Source organism: Nicotiana attenuata, chromosome 1, assembly GCF_001879085.1.
Source record: "Nicotiana attenuata strain UT chromosome 1, NIATTr2, whole genome shotgun sequence".
Taxonomy (NCBI): Eukaryota; Viridiplantae; Streptophyta; class Magnoliopsida; order Solanales; family Solanaceae; genus Nicotiana; species Nicotiana attenuata.
The window spans coordinates 19501323-19518334 of NC_031989.1; the positions used below are offsets into that span (position 1 = coordinate 19501323).

Sequence of the window (17012 nt, forward strand, 5' to 3'; positions counted from 1 at the left end):
GGGGTGGAGGGGGATATAGGAGAATGAGTATGTAAATATACAAGAGAGAGAGAGAAGTAGCTAGAAATCAGCAAAAGCAAAATGTAGCGGACTGATATGCATGGTTGGTATGAAATCCTAATAATGTCTTTTTCAGAATAATTTCTAAAGGTAGTGAAGAATGCTTTAGTAAAGGGAAACACTGAAAAGGCAATATCATACTCATACTTAGGAATGAAGTAATTTACTTTACGACAAAAAGAGAAACAGATTGTTGTGGGAGAAAAAAAAAAGAAAGAGATAGAGAGGACATTTAGAGACCAGCTGGTTAAAGTTGAGCATTTTCATGTTACGTAATTGTAGGAGCACTAATAATAATACTCACACGTTGCCAAGAACTCATGACAAAAGGTAATGAACATACATGTACAAACAATCCAGTAGTTACGTTGGTGAATCTTCCACAGTGTTTAATTCTGATATTTGATCATCTCTGCCCAACTAGAAAGGAATGTTGTTCCCAAAAAATTGAATTAACAAATAAACATGCAAAAGAATATTTTAATTAAAGTGCTCTACAAGTAATGTAAGTTTTTATCAGTTTGAACTATGTGATTTCTCAATATAAGATCAACAACTTTAACAACAAGGCAATTTGGAACATAGAAAACTTAAGTAATTAAAACCCTACTGAAGTTTCTTTTCCCCCCATAATGGAACAGAAGCATGGATTATTCATAGATGTATATATTGCAGGTATTGGAGGTAAAATCACCTAATTGAGTTCAGTGCTAGAATTTGCTATTGGCGATAAAAAAAATTAAATGAATCAAGTTGTGTGTAACTTGAAAATATATAATTATAATGGAAAAGGAACAATAAATTAAAATCATTTCATACATAAGTGTTGAAAATATATGATTAAGTAAATAAATTATACTCCATCAGAAGTTTAAAGTTTTAAATGAGTTGACCGCATAATTCAACGAATAATAGAATAAAGGGCAGCCCAGTGCACTAAGCCCCGCGGGAAGGGTCTATCATACGCAGCTTTACTCTGCATTTCTGCAAGAGGTTGTTTCCTCGGCTCAGACTCGTGACCTTCTGATCACATGATAATAACTTTACCAGTTACGCCAAGGGTTCCCTTCAAAAAGAATAATATAATATTTTAATAATTTAGCTTTATGTTGTATGTAACAAAGCAAATTAATTCACTCTGGTATGAATGAGGGGGAAAAGTAACTAACTAAAAATGAAATGACAATAAAGGAATAATAAGAATTAAAGTCCCCTCATTATTAGGGTTAAAAAGGGAGAAACCCACCACAGGACATATCCATTCAGAATTCCACTCACAAGGGTTTGAAAATAGATTGAATACTCTATCTATCCTTGGTTGAAATCCGGACAAAAGTTCAGGTCCAATATAACGTAACACACATAAAGTTGTCAAGTGTAGTCAAAACAAACACATATCCCCCTTATCTTTTTCTTTTCCATCATCTGGAAAAGTAAATTAAAGCTACCTAAACCATTAAAGCCAACACACAAACAACTCAACAAAAACATCCTTTCTTTCTTCCACTAAAGACAGCTGCAGACAAATTAAAAGCAGGTGAAATTTTCTCCATCTTGAGGACATCAGCTGCTTTTTCCTCTGAACCTTTTTAGTTTTTTTTCGGATTTATGGAGACTACTCAATGGACTCAGGTGGGTACAAATTATTCATCTGCACCACTTAATTAATTACTCCTATTTGCTTAAGAAAAATGTTGATTTCATTTATCCTCCTTTTATTTTTCAAATTAAAGTGGTCGTTCTCTTTACACATCAAAGCAGTAGGCACTTTTTCTTTCTGCCTCTTTCCACATGATAGCATATGGAAAAAGGTGTTCTTCGTTATTATTGTTGTTCACTTTTTACTTTCCTTCAATTTAATTTTAAAAGTTGAAAGTTATCCGGTGTTTGTCATTCAGTACTTTGTCATCGTTTAGCTAACATAAATAATCTTGCTATCTTTTTTCTTTGGTTCCCTTTTTTGGTGTTTGTTAATTTTCAGGATATTGGGATAGTGAAATCCATGGCAGCAGAAATAGCTGCTCCTAATGTTACGGTGGAAAAGAAAGTGAGGCCAGTTAAGGATCAAGCAATAAATTGTCCAAGATGTAATTCAACAAATACAAAGTTTTGTTACTACAACAACTACAGTTTGACTCAACCAAGATACTTTTGCAAGACTTGTAGAAGGTATTGGACTGAAGGTGGAACTCTGAGGAATGTTCCAGTTGGAGGTGGTTCAAGAAAAAACAACAAAAGGTCATCCTCCTCCTCTTCTTCTTCTTTATCGCAAAAGCTTCCCGATCTGAACCCTAATCCGAGTTTTTCTCCCCAAAACCCTAATAATAAGATTATTGCTGGAAATAGCTGCCAAGATCTTAACCCCGGGTTCCAAACTGTGTCACACGATCATCATCAGTTCCATGGTGTGCCTCAGTTTCTTGAATTACCAAAGATGGATAGCAGCAATAATGGTAACAATCATCTAGGTACTCATCTCTTTTTGTTGAAAACTATGATCATCTCTTCTAAAAGATTAAACTGTTAGAGGACACACTTTTATTTATTTAATTATATTTTTAACAAGCACCTTCACATGCGGACCTTAATTAATCTTTTTGGTGAGCCAAAAATGTACAAGTCTTTTTAATAATGGGACCTCCGTATGCTCTGATACCATATTCACGAAGTTTATCACATCTCATCTAAGAATTTAAATTGTTAAAAAGAATATACTTTTATTTACTTAATTATATCTCTAACGACCTTCATATCGTCATGTATTCAACTTCAGGTAGTACACCAATATCAGCTTTGGAGCTGCTTAGGAGTGGAATAGCCTCAAGAGGGTTTACTTCATTCATCTCGTCGCCAGCACCACCAGATTTGAATACTTTATACACATTAGGGTTTCCATTTCAAGAATTAAAGCCTAGTGCTGGTAGTAATGATCATGCAGCAGCTGCCTTAAGTTATTCAAGTGGGGTTCAAGAAAATGGAGGTGCAAGAATAATGTTCCCTCTAGGAGCTGATCATCATCATCAGAGTAAGGGACAGGAGAATTCAACTGCTGGATTTTGGAATGGAATGTTAGGTGGAGGATCCTGGTAAAGTATTAAGGGAAAGCTAATGTGCAGAAATCTCACTTTTAAATGTTTTTCTTTTTCTTTTTTGGGGGTGTCTTTGTTCTTTCTTTTCACATGCTTTTGTTACTATAATTTGTTTGGTGATGTTTAGAACTAAGTACTAACATAGAAGACATCTAGTTCTGGTGCTATTTTTCTTAATTTGCTCTACGATTACTTTGAGATTAGGGAAGCTAGCTTGATTAAAGTCAGCTTCTAGGGTTTCTGTACTAGTACTACTATATATGATCATAATTAACCATCTTAATCACCGCCTATTTTTTAGCTATATTGTGTTTTAGATGAACTTTGCCAACAAGGACCTTTTCTTTTTGTTGTTTACTTTTATTTCTTCTGTTTTCTTTTACCCTAATTAATTGTGCAAAGAGATTAATATTGTTTAATTATAACAGATATAGCTTATTGCTGGAAGTAGATTATGACATGGCCTGGTCTTTTTCCTTTTTATTATCCAGTTCTTGATAATCACTTTAGAACTTCATTGAAAATTCAACTGAAAATTTTGGCGAAGAAAAGCAAAATAGGTGGAAACAGAAACAAGAAACTGATATATTCTTGTGTGAATAATTTGGTTAATCATGTTTATGCTTCATGAAGATTGACATTGAGATCTTCATTACACGATTAATGCAACTTAACCATTGTAATTGACTTTTAATGATCCACTTAATAGTGTCAAAAAATCTTATCACATATATATATATATATATACACGAAAGCTAAAACTCTATGTATGGAGTTTGTTAATTTTCCCAATGGATCGGAGCAATCATATTTTTCTATTTTTTGGCGATTGGAGTACAAAATATCATTTGTTCCTGCTGTTATGATAATGGCATGCTATTATGAGTAAAATTTTACATACTAACGTTTTAAACAATTTACACTAAATATCAAGGAGGTTTAATTATCGGTTCTGACATATTATAGCTTACCTTATGTTCTAGGTTATCAATATATATATATATATATATATATATATATATATATATATATAGGCACTTCAAAAAGTTGGATGCATGTAATGGGTGGTGTCATGTCCTGCAGAATACATTAGGAGCCTTTTTCTTTTCTTTTAAACAAACTTTAGTAGGGGTGAGACGTAAATATATAGGAGAAAGGCGGACGAAGTGAAAAGTTCTATGGTAAGATTTGAATCGTACACCAGTATATATAGGGTGCTAATATGGGTGTATATGGACCGGGTTGGTTCGATTTTTATCAAAATCAAACCAAAGTAACTATATCGGTTTGGATTGGTTCGGGTTTATCGGGTTTTTTGTTACTTAAATATTATTTCAATCTTACTTTGTTAAATTTTTTAAGTAAATATATGTTTAGTAAAAATTTAAAAAATTACAAACACATTATCTATTAAAATATTGTTATGGGAAAATTTTAATTTTCTTAGTAACACATGATAGTTACTTTTTTAGTCGTCTCACAATTATTTTTCGTTGATGTACACTTTCAAGGTTAACCGAATTTAGTAATTAAACATAAAAATCAATATGATACCTAAATAATAATTACCACTTCAAATTCAAAAAAGATAGAAGAATTTTATTATTATCTTGACATATGAATATGGAAGAACAAAGAGATTGATAAAGTGATCATTCAACCCATTATTTAAGGTTAATAAATATGGAGCACTTCATATTCTATTAAATATTATATCACATAAGAGAATCCCAAATATTTTTAGATATTTTTTAAAGAAAATTTTATATAACATCTTAGAAGTATATATATAAAAATTATATATTTATATGTCGGTTTGGTTTGAGTTTTTTAACTCAATACCAAACCAAATCAAACCAAATCTAGTCGGGTTTTTTAATTAGTTTGGTTTGACTCTTCGGTTTGGTGCTGTTTTCCAGTTTGGTTTGTACACACCTAGTGCTAGCTGAGAGTGTATATGGACCGGGTTGATTCGATTTTTATCAAAATGAAACCAAACCAATTGTATCAGTTTGGATTGGTTCGGTCTTGTCGGTTTTTTCGGGTTTTTTTATTACATGAATATTATTTTAATCTTACTTCGTTAAAGTTATAGATAAAATTTTGATAAGTGAATATATGTTTAGTAAAAATTTAAAAAACTCACAAACATATGATCTATTAAAATATTCTTGAGGGAGAATTTTTTTAGTAACACATGATAATTATTTTCTTAGTCGTTAACAATAATTTTTTGTTGATGTACGCTTTCAAGGTTAACCGAATTTATTAATTAAGCATAAAATCAATATGAAATCTAAAGAATGAGGTTTTTATATTTAATTTTAAAATTATCGAACTACCATTTCAAATTCGAAAAAAATATAAGAATTTAACAAATTTTGACATATAAATATGTAATAACAAATAGATTAACGCGTTTCAATAACACTTGATAAGAAAGTGATAATACAACTCATTATTTAACGTAAATAAATATGGATGCACATCATAGTTCTATTACATATTACATCCCATGAGATAATCTCAAATATTTTTAGACATTATCTAAAAAAAAATTGTATATAAAATATTAAAAGTATATATAAAAATTATATATTTATATGTCGGATTGGTTTAAGTTTTTTTACTCAATACCAAACCAAATCAAACCAAACTTAATGAGATTTTTTAGTCTTTTTAATTTGACTTTTTGGTTTGATGCGATTTTCCGGTTCGATTTGAACATCCCTAATGCTACCTAGCGACGTTGCAATATTAAGTTACAACTCTAACTTGCAAGGATATGTAAAGGGCGACACCTTACTAATAGTAGTTTGAAACAATACAAGTAGATTGACTATTATTGAAAGAAAATGAAAACAATTGAAGTGCTTTAGTCTAACAATGAAATAATAATAATAATAATAATAGTATTTAACAACGTCACTAAGCAAATTGTAATTTTCAAACAAAAAGGAACCTACCTGCTGCCACAACCAATACCTAATCCTTTTTCTTTTAATTAATTACCTTTTCTTTCAGTTCCTAACATTCCCGACTATTGTAGGAGCGACCGTTTAAAAATGATTTAATTATACACATTGATAGTATGCAAAATTTTATAGTATTAGTGCAAAATTAATTAACCGATTACGACATACTACGTTTTTTAGGTTATTATTTCAAGCCAAAAAAATTTATTATATCACGCTTACGAAATAAATTACTTATAGCTTGTCTTTTACATAAGCTGATAGTGGGAAAAAAAAATTACACTGTTAATATGTAAGAATTTAAATTGATTATGAAATATTTCAAGATAGAATGAACTTCCATCCCTTTAGTTTGGGTTGAGATATAGCTCCGTTTCCGTTGTATTATTTTAGGCTAACCCATTTTATTTTATGTGACGCATTCAACTGTTGGAATTTATGTGACCAATTCAACAATTCAACAGACCAACATCAGGTAAGTCTTCCATAGTTTTTTCTAAAACATAATTTGAAGATCTAAAAATGACATACTACACCTAATGCATCGTATTTATTATTTCATAAGTATCAACATAAGAATTAAACTCCTGAATAGCGAGTTCTGCAGAATAAATAACTGGAAATAATCCTACCTATGATTAAGTAGATGACAAGTAGATGATGGGCTACCTGAAGATGGCGCCGCAGCGTCAGAAGATGGCAGACGTATTTCATTCAAGCCACTGGGAAGTAACTTCATATATAGTGTTGGAGTTCATTTTCAAATGCTGCATTTATACAAGAGTAAAGAAATGAACATGATTCTTGTTCTGAAGTGAGAGCAATTGTCATGGGGTCAAAATGTCATTAGTTTCCCACCACAAGCTCAAAAAAGATATTAAAATGGTAGTAAATCAAACATTATAGTAGCATGGATTGAACTACTTATAGCATCCTCATATAACATTACAAGGTAAAATTACACTGTACAGAAAACTTGTTACATTTATTGCTTCAGTATATCTAGAGAAGCACCTGTGAAAAACATCAGCACTAAAGAAGCAAAGTACTCTTTCCTGTCCTGACTTCTATACAGAGACGAGCTTTACGCAGAACAGCAGGAGGATGAGAAAGCTTAGATCTTGGAAAACAACAAACTGAAAATAAAAAAGAACCATTCATGGATCCTCATTAATTCCGAAGATTCGGACCTTGTGCATATTGGGGAACTTGGCAATAACCAGCACCATCACAGCAATGGTATTGAAGAAGAGCATTGGATGTTGGTAATCAGTTGTATGTGAGGCTATCAAATACCTGCCAGTACAAGAAGTTGGCTAAGAAATCTCAGAAGTAAAATGTCATCTATACGTTAGGGGACGAAAAGAAAAGGGAAGTAAGAACTACAGTGAATTGCAGAAGGCATCCCCCAAATTCTCACTTAATGTTAGCAATCTGCTGAAATACCAAATACCAAAATTTTGGGCTAAAATCATCTTGTGCGTGGCATGTAGGTTTCTTAGATGGGAAAAAAAGTAACTATAACATCTTCTTTTGCTTATACATACACAAAAATTGCTTTAGTTCAAACTACGTTTCTCTACTGCTATATGCTTGGCATGCTATATTGCATACCCATGGAGTCGGCACCTCGTTTTCCACATGCCACAGATGCATGGCAACGGTAAATCTCAAATATCAGGACCAATATAGAAATAATATACACACAAACTCACACATATACAGATATTGATAAGGAGAAAAAATTTCCGTTATACATAACATATTTGAGAAAATGCAATAGTAAAAAAAATTAACCACTAAGAAACAGCAAAAGTTGATAAATTCCTCTACCCTTAAAACAAAAGGCATATGAACCATTGAAATAGTTAGATTATAACAGTAATAACTAATCAATGTTACCATACTAGGAAAAAATGTGATATATCTATCTACAAAGCATTCTGATATCAAGAGGGGTTGTAAAACCTTTTTTTTTTTTATTGTTAAGAGGGGTTGTAGAACTATTTGATCGCTCATTCTGCGGGTTTTTCATTGCAATAATCTAAAAGAATTAATACGTAAATCTGAGTTTATCAAGAGAGATATGTTTCAATGCTTTCTTCTTCTCCTTTTCTAGTCTTTTTTTCTCTGTTTCTAAACTTGATTTCTCAAAAAAAGTAGAGCCCTTTGTTTGAGACTCAAATTGAGTTACTTTTCTTCTCTAATCTTAGTTTCTTTTCCCACATCTTTACAAAATATGGTGTATGTGCCAACTTATGTGCACCTTGACTAAATCCACCGGGTACCTGCTACCTCCCACCGGGTCAAATACCTGGTAACTATGTCTACTAAGGCTTAAGACAAATGAGAAGAAATAACCTAGTTTTATTTGTCTCCAATGAGATTTGAACCTGAGACCTAAGAGTCTTGAATTTCAAAAATTGTCAGACTCTTAATGGACACACACTATAAATCTTTGAAGGATTTGGGAAAATATTAAGCGTCCAGCACTTCATTAGAAGACTCAAACCTGTGAATTGGGAATACCATTTAAACTTCCAATTATTTTATTCTGGATTAGTTGAATGATTGTCATTGTTTGGACAACATCGTTTCATAAGGTTCATTTTATAGAACTAGATATTACCTGCTTTAACATAGTTTTCACTCCAGAAAATAAGAAACCATATGTCTCTAGAGTTTGAAATACTATGAGAAAGATGAAATCAAGTTCCACCCACACTTTATATAAACAGTAGAAAGAACAATTTTGATCATGAATTGTAACAAGCCTAAAATGACTAAATCTGTATCCAGCACTAGAAGTGAGAAGATAAAATGTGGAAGTGGCCTAAAACAACCACAGCCCCCCCCCCCCCCCCCCTCCCTCCTTTTGGGGTAAGTCATGATGATAATAGCATTTCCAAACCAGATTGTGAATGTCAACAAAAAGGAAACATGAACTTACAGCACAACAGGCACAACAGTTAAGAATTTCCTGTTACGAGTGAGCTGTTTCCCATTGTCTATTTGCTCCCACCAGGTCAATTGATTGTACATTCCCTGGTCATCAGCAAAAGGGGTTCCTTTCTTCCAATGAAAGAAGTGATATGTAACCTGCATGTTGAAGCATCCCCAGTCACATGAAGATATCATTTGCTTTATTTTGATAATCACGTGAAGATGTCATAATAAATCAATTAACCTCATATGAACATTCGCCAAAATAAAAATGAAGTTGCAGTTCACCAGAGACCAAATTAAAGGAAAAATATTAGGAAAGTTGAATTTTAAAAGCATGCTTTACCCAATTCAGCGATTCCATCTATTGGAAGGGACAAAGTCAAAGGCTTTTCTCTGTTAAATCTAGCTACACTTGGTTGAACAGAGGCAATAACTTTTAAGCCTGGCCGTCGAAATATACGGAAATCAAAAGCACCTTACAAAGTAGCATGCCTGTCTAACACAGTCCAATCTCCAAAGAAAAGGTTTTGCAATGTGTAACAGATGCTACCTTCGCAACAAGGTAGAAGAGAATGAAAAGCAGTGCTGGATTGCTAAACAGCTACGGGATCTGTCCCTTGGCATGTTTAAATTGAGATGGTCATGCCAAACCCTCTGAAGGATCTATTGCTTGGTTGGGGTGTCAAAGGAAGAAATAAGTCTCTGAAGGAAATCTGGAAAACTATCCCAGGTTTTATATGTTGGGCACTCTGGAAAGAAAGGAACTTTAGGTGTTTTGAGTGCAAAGCAATCACTGTTCAGGAGATGAACTACAGATGCTTGCGTATGCTAGCCTTTTGGTGCAATTATCAGGACGTATATGATAGATTTCATTAGCTTGTTTCAGGAGTAGGATCTTTGGTATAGAGGCGATTCCCTTCTTTTCTTTTTGGGCATAGCCCACTCTTGTACATTACCAATCACATTCTTGGTGTCTGGTTTTACTTTTATTAATAATGTCTCTTGTTTACTGATATAAAGAAAAAGGTCAGTCATTTCACATCTTTGAAGAGTCTTAGCATAGTCTTTTAGTACTCTACATTCTTTTCCTTTCAGATTTTTAATTTCAAGATACAGTGATTCTTCATAATTTCTGCAGCTTGCAAAAGTTCAAGAAAAAGACACTCTTAGCTTCTTACGTTATTGGTAATTTGGATTTATTTTATAACAGTTTTCAAAACTACTTAAAGGAAGTGTTTGTGATTAATTGGTTATAAATCAAAATAGATCTTTCTCAGTTGCTATGCCTCCTCTTAATAAAGTTGAACTTACCTTTCTTTCTCAATTCTAATGCAGTCAATGGGATTATACTTTATTTGAAAAGGAGGACCCAGATCAAGAACGTGCAACTTTCATCTTAATGCAGACTGTATGACCCAAAGGAGAAGTTGGTGAAACTAAATAGATCTTATCTTCATCTAGTTTTCTGCAAATAACAGGATCAGACTTTCATAAAAACACGATAATTTGTGCTGCAAACGGATTTTACCCAAGTACAAATTGAGTGCAACCAACCTCAAGTATTACAAATTATAAAAGATAAAGATCAGAATTATGCAAGATCATCAATAACTAAATTAGAAATACTGAATTAGACCAAATCAAAGACAAATAGTTTACTAAGGAAACCCTACCATAGCTCAAGCAACATTTTACAAGTAGCTCAAGAAAGTGGACCAAATCTAATGCCAATCCAGTTTGATAGCTCCCAAGCAAAAGCCTGAGACTTCAAATCTAAAATTCACATGCTCATCCTCATCAATCCATTCGTGATTACTTATAACTGAAATCTTTAGGACGCCTAAGAGATAGGTACAAATCCTTCAATGTCATCGGAAGGAATATAATTGGTGATTCTCCAAATCTCTGCTTTAAAAGGCAGAATTGGGACTCGCCCCGGGGCGTAGCACTCGTAAAACGCCCCTGGGCTTATGTGTGGGGCTTAGTTCCGTGAGACTTACGCCTCGGCCGCCGGGGCTTACGCCCCGGACACGCCCAACGCCCGGAGTACTGGGCTCGCCTAATAGAACTTTATGCAATTGTGTGTAACTAACCTTGTAAATCCTCAAATTATCTTAATAAATCATTGACTATTCGAAATTACTTTTTTCTTAATCATAAATCATTAAGTTGAGAGTATTTTTATGTCATAATTAAAATAAAAATTATTGCACGTTATTCACTAAGACTACTATATAGTAAATTTTAAATAAATCTTTCATTTAAAAGTATTTATTTGTTAACTTTTGTTATGTCTTTAGTATATAATAGTCCATAATTTCTTTTATAATTATTTTCCTAAATATTATTTTTTTCACGTTTACGAGATACAATACTTATTAATTTAATAGCTCAATATTAGCTAGTATCTATTTACAAATAATTAGTTATCATGGTATAGTAAGGTGAAATATGTGTCACTTTATTAACTTGTTGAAACTTAAAAATAAATGATGCTAGAAAATCATATTTAAATTGTGAATTATGTTTTTATATAAATTCTCTTTCAAATAGAAAGCATATCAAATAAAAGAAGTATTTTAAAAAAATATCAAATTATAATATCGAAATTCTTTCAAGATTCATTACTCCTTAGGAGATATATATACGATTTCGCATCGAATACATTACTTTTGGTGTTTGAGTTGTAACGACGTTGCAGCTAATTTGCATATTATGATAATGTCATACTTTTCGTATTATTCATAGTTGAATTATAATTTATAAATATTTTAAATAGATTATTTGTTATAATTTTAATGTAATTTTTATAATTATTTTTTATTTTATACTATTTTAAAATTCTTGAAATTAATAAAATTTAAAGATCCGTGGGACTTACGACCATGTCTCAGGGCTTACGCCTCGCCTCGTCGGAGGTAAAACGCCTCGCCTCACGCCCCCGCCTTTTAAAACATTGCTCCAAATGGGTTCTGATATTTTGAGCTAAATTGGCTTCAATAATATATATTACTAACTTGAAGATTTTGCTAACTCTTTTTTTTTTTTTTTAAACATAGAAGAGAAGATAATTGAAGATTTTTGATAACTCCAAAGTGTCTCTGTATAAGCATCTTCTGACCCTCTGGTTACCTGTCGAGGGGAAGCCATGCTTGGATGAGGCAACGAGGGTATGAGAGGCTCTTTTAATTTGTGGAGGCAAGCCCGGAAAGGGGCAGGGAAGGGAAACCTCAATGAGGCAGCACCAAGAACATTAAGTCTAGAGAAAAGCTCATTGAATCAACAGGAAAGTTAAGATGCTTGAGATTTAAGTGCTGCAGATTACTGAGATGCATATATTATATATGTGAGTATATGCAGTGTTTGTTCATTTTTATGGGAAGGGCCAGTATGGATGAGAATAGATGTTAACCAATACTGAGTGGAACAAAAGCAAAAGTGAAGTTAATGAGAAGAGGTCTGATACTTAGGAAGTTAGAGAAAACAGGATATAGGTGAGAAGTAGTCCAGCTAGTTGATTTTCTATTGTTTATCCCTCTATCCCAAAGCAGCCCAAAAGTAACCCTATTATACTTCTTGGATTGTGCAAATGCCTGAGAAAATCCTCACACTGCAGTAATTTGTGTACATCTTAATAAAACCAAAAAAAGTGATAAGGGACCCACTTTAAGAGATCTTGGGCTCCACTATCTGTTATTAGGACTGTTTAACTAAAGATTTCTGTGAGGGTGTTTGTCTCACTACTAACCATTACGATAGTTTTGACTCAAAAAAGGGTGTTGCGTGAAGAAGTGAAGTGGAGGTGGAATGAGTGCAAATGTGCTACATATCCTAGGCACTAATTGTTTACAAAACAAAGCTAAAACTGATTCCTACTAATAAAAAAAAAGGCTATTATTTGGTGCCCTTAATGTTGTACAAAGGTCACTTAAAGGAAGCATATTGATTTCTTCTTAGTAGTCATTGCGACAGTATTCCAAGGTCAAACAACCTTGTAAGTAACATCTGCAGCTTAGCATGCTATCATTTAAACCCTGATTATATCTATAAAGGCCATGGCAATGGCCACATTGGAGAAGCAACAGATGCATCTGCAGCAAGCAACCTTTCACTCAATAATTTGCACCAAAGGCTACTTAATCATGCTAACCATTATGACTTTGACAAGGGGAAGATGTACGAACATTTTCTTTCAATGCCTAAGAACTTATGAGAAAGCTAAACAGGATTTTGGTCATTTTAATTTCCAAGACGTTGACTGTATACTTTTCCCATTAAACTTCATACTAGCAGTACAAAGTAGAAACAAGAAAGGTATAGTTTAAGAGAATGCAAATGATTTACAGACAAAGAAAGCAAAAACTGCAAAGCCCCTAAATCTTTATCTCCAGTGAAAATTCCGGACTAACTAAGCAAATTCAAGCCCACACATTCTCTTTAGAAATAAATCAGGAGGAATTTGTAAATTGGATCATTCACAAATGACAACAGATCTTGATTCCATCATCTAGTACACCCTTTACTTCAACTATATTTTGCTTCATTTCATTAACCTTTTATTCCAGAGAGAATCATTGATTCACTAGGAACTTAAAAACCTAGCACTCTAGCTCACAAATTCCGAATTGGAAACAATTTGGGCCAATCTTAAACCGAGCAATTTTGCCAAAAACAATCCAAATGACAACAGATCTTGATTCCATCATCTAGTACACCCTTTACTTCAACTATATTTTGCTTCATTTCATTAACCTTTGATTCCAGAGAGAATCATTGATTCACTAGGAACTTAAAAACCTAGCACTCTAGCTCACAACCGAATTGGAAACAATTTGGGCCAATCTTAAACCGAGCAATTTTGCCAAAAACAATCCAAATTCTCAGGACTCCGACCAAAAACTCTAGAATACAAATGAAAGACAGACGCATATAAATCAAAACTGTAACATGGGTGAATATGAGATCAATCAATTTCACCAGGCAATCAATATTAAATATTTATCATAAAGGAATCACAAACTCTTACTCCTACTGTCCTACAACACAAGGAAAAAGAACCCAAAACGAAAAACAGAGACGGGTATAATCGAAACCGCAAGAGGGGTTAATCTTAAACCACTCGATTCTCAATCCAAATACTGAAAGAAAGATTAAATCTTTAAACACAAATGAAAGACATAATAACTGGAAGTAGGTAGGTTAGGTTAAAAGAGGAACATACAAGAAAGTGACCGAGATTGACTACGGTCCAAGCGATGCCAGGAGAGCAACCAAAAAGGGAAAGAACAAGAAGCCATGAGAAGAAGAGGATGAGTATATAGGTGGTCCATACTCCTGGGTACATAAACCAGTCTGTATTCCGGTTCAGATCCGCCGGTGGCACTGCCTTTACGTACAAATTTGCCATTTCCTTTTTTTCTTCAGCTCAATCCTAACACTGATTCTATCAATCTAAATCTATCAAATGCAAGCCAGTTTTTCTTCTTCTTCTTTGCTCCTATTGGAACGACTATTAATTTGGAAGCTGTGGGACTAGTTCATAATTATCCACTCTCCTACCACTAATAATATCTTTCTAGTTAATTTGTCAAGGTTCTTTTTTATTTTATTTAACAAATTAAGTTACATAAATTTTTCTAACAATATAAGATGATTTATTTTCTTTTAAGTTATGTGAAATATAAGTTAATCAAACTTGATTGAATGACAATTGATTAAACATTTTCTTTGTTGTATTATAGAAAAAGAAATATGTTTAATATTAAGTGAAAATTAAACGACTGTGTTTTGTTTGTATATATCTCGTTATTGATCAATTGCTACTAACTTTTTACAAAATAAGAATAAACTGATGATATAATTGTAATATTTAAAACTACAAGGAAGATGGTTAGGATTTAAATTACAAAGGGGGTTTATGTTAATAAACCCATTAACTATAAGTGCCTAGTATTTCCTCTTCTTTTTAAAGCCATTGGAAATTTGATAATTGGAAGACAATAATGCTCAAAGTAGAAATTACAGTGAAAAGAATTATATCAAATTTCCTAATACGTTACTCCCTCAGTTCACTTTTACTTGTCCAATATTTTAAAAATAACTTTTACTTGTCACTTTTCGCTTATCAAGAGAATACAATTTCTTTTCCTATTATACCCACAATATCAATTACTCATTTCAAATCATTTTTCATATCCATTAAAAATATGCATCAATTAATATGGATATTATGGTAAATAATGCATTTCATTTATTATTTTTTAAGTGGTGTGCAAAATCCGTAGTGGATAAGTATAAGTGAATGGAGGGAGTATTGATTATGCAGATTAGGGGTGTACATAGGCGGTTCATTCGGATTTTTCAATTACTAAACCAAATCAATTATCTCGGATTTTTAAATCGATAAACCAAACCAAACCAACAAAAGTCGAGTTTTTTCAATCTCGGATTTTTTCGGATTTTTTTCCGACAAAATCTTCATAGCATAAAATATATAATTTGTGCTCTAGTATTTCTTAGGTCCTAGTAGGATAAAACTATATAAGATGTTACCCAATAAAATAATACCAATTAGTGTGAGACGAGTCATGAACATACTAAAATACTCAACAAATCGCATAAAATAAATATTGCTAATTAATAAGCCATAACAAAGATAAATATAACCTAAAAGTATTAAGTCGTGCTAAAATAAGTACAACTAATAAGTACTAAGTATTAATTACATGACTAAATAATATTAAAAGTAAGTTATGCATTTTCACTATCTAAACCAACACGAAACTAAAAAATAAATATCCAATACTATTGTCATTCCTAATATTGATTGGATTTTTTTTTTAGCATTAATATTGATTTGATTTTCCTTTGGGCTTTATTTGAGTTACTAACTTTTATGGGCTATAAAAAATAGAGAAATTTTCATAAATGACTATTGTTTAGTGGCTATTAACTTCATATAGCTACCATATACATAATTACCTTCCGTAGCTACCTTTCAGTTGTTATGGTAATGTATTCGATATAATCGAGCTACTATATTCATGAATGCAGTAGCAAAAATCGGCTAATAAATAGGGTAGTCCAGCCGTCAGCCGCTGTATCCATACCATGTATTCATGAATACAACGTAATAATAGGTCTCTCCAGTTGTTTAACAACGGAAAGGTGATTTAATGGGATACACTCATAATATAACTCACATAAAATCAATGATAATACAAAACATTATCAATCCAATTAATGAAAAGATTTATCAGACGCTAAACACAAAAAAACAGAGCATTCTTAAGAGTTTCGGTCCCTTTTTTTTTCTGTTACAGTTCGATTTTTTTTTTCCTGACATTGTTCGAGGTTCATAATAAACCTAGTGTTTGTATTCAATTTTCTGTATATGAATACCTAATGTATTTATGCCGGATACAACATGTAATAGTAACCTACTACCTGCATATTTCATAATAAACCTAGTGCTTGTATTCTGTTGTATCTAATAGTTGTGTTCAATGTATTCAAGTTTATTTTTGTATTCACAATATATTATTTATTCTTAGTACATGGTATTACTGCTTTATTGAGTATATTTCATTGGTTGTATTCATTGATTTTCTATTATATTGAGAGTATTTTACTGTATTGTTGTTTTAAATGCAGACGGATACAGTTAGGTTGAAAATAAAGATGAATACAGTTAGATTGAATGCATAACTAATTGACGAATAACATAAAAATGATAGAACTAACAATATATTTAAAAATGTTGTTGTATGAACTCAAATATATATAAATATATCTAAATACAACAGTCAAAAATCACTGTACAAAATAAAAATCAGTGTATGCCTTATCGAATGCATATAAATACATCTAAATACAAGAAGAGAAAACCACTGTACAAACTAAAAATCAATGTATTCGGACTCGAATACATATAAATACATCT

General features: G+C 32.3%; 2 protein-coding genes across 5 annotated transcripts; one reads left to right on the forward strand and one right to left on the reverse strand.

Moving 5' to 3' along the window:
• On the forward strand, window positions 1391-3452 carry LOC109211168 (dof zinc finger protein DOF2.5-like). Of its 4 annotated transcripts, XM_019374893.1 has the most exons (4): window positions 1723-1871; window positions 2042-2298; window positions 2407-2528; window positions 2834-3452. In XM_019374893.1, exons 1-4 carry the CDS (start codon window positions 1752-1754, stop codon window positions 3148-3150), a joined length of 816 nt encoding a protein of 271 aa, XP_019230438.1. In that variant the 5' UTR covers window positions 1723-1751; the 3' UTR covers window positions 3151-3452. The 4 variants fall into 4 exon arrangements, with proteins under 4 accessions (XP_019230376.1, XP_019230312.1, XP_019230438.1 ...); XM_019374831.1 differs by lacking the exon at window positions 1723-1871 and adding an exon at window positions 1391-1692 and having other exon boundaries at window positions 2042-2528; XM_019374767.1 differs by having other exon boundaries at window positions 1722-1871; window positions 2042-2513.
• LOC109211418 (ORM1-like protein 3) lies at window positions 7014-14642 on the reverse strand. The gene is made up of 3 exons (XM_019374977.1): window positions 14292-14642; window positions 9075-9223; window positions 7014-7420 (listed from the first exon to the last, which is right to left on the reverse strand). Exons 1-3 carry the CDS (start codon window positions 14475-14477, stop codon window positions 7282-7284), a joined length of 474 nt encoding a protein of 157 aa, XP_019230522.1. The 5' UTR covers window positions 14478-14642; the 3' UTR covers window positions 7014-7281.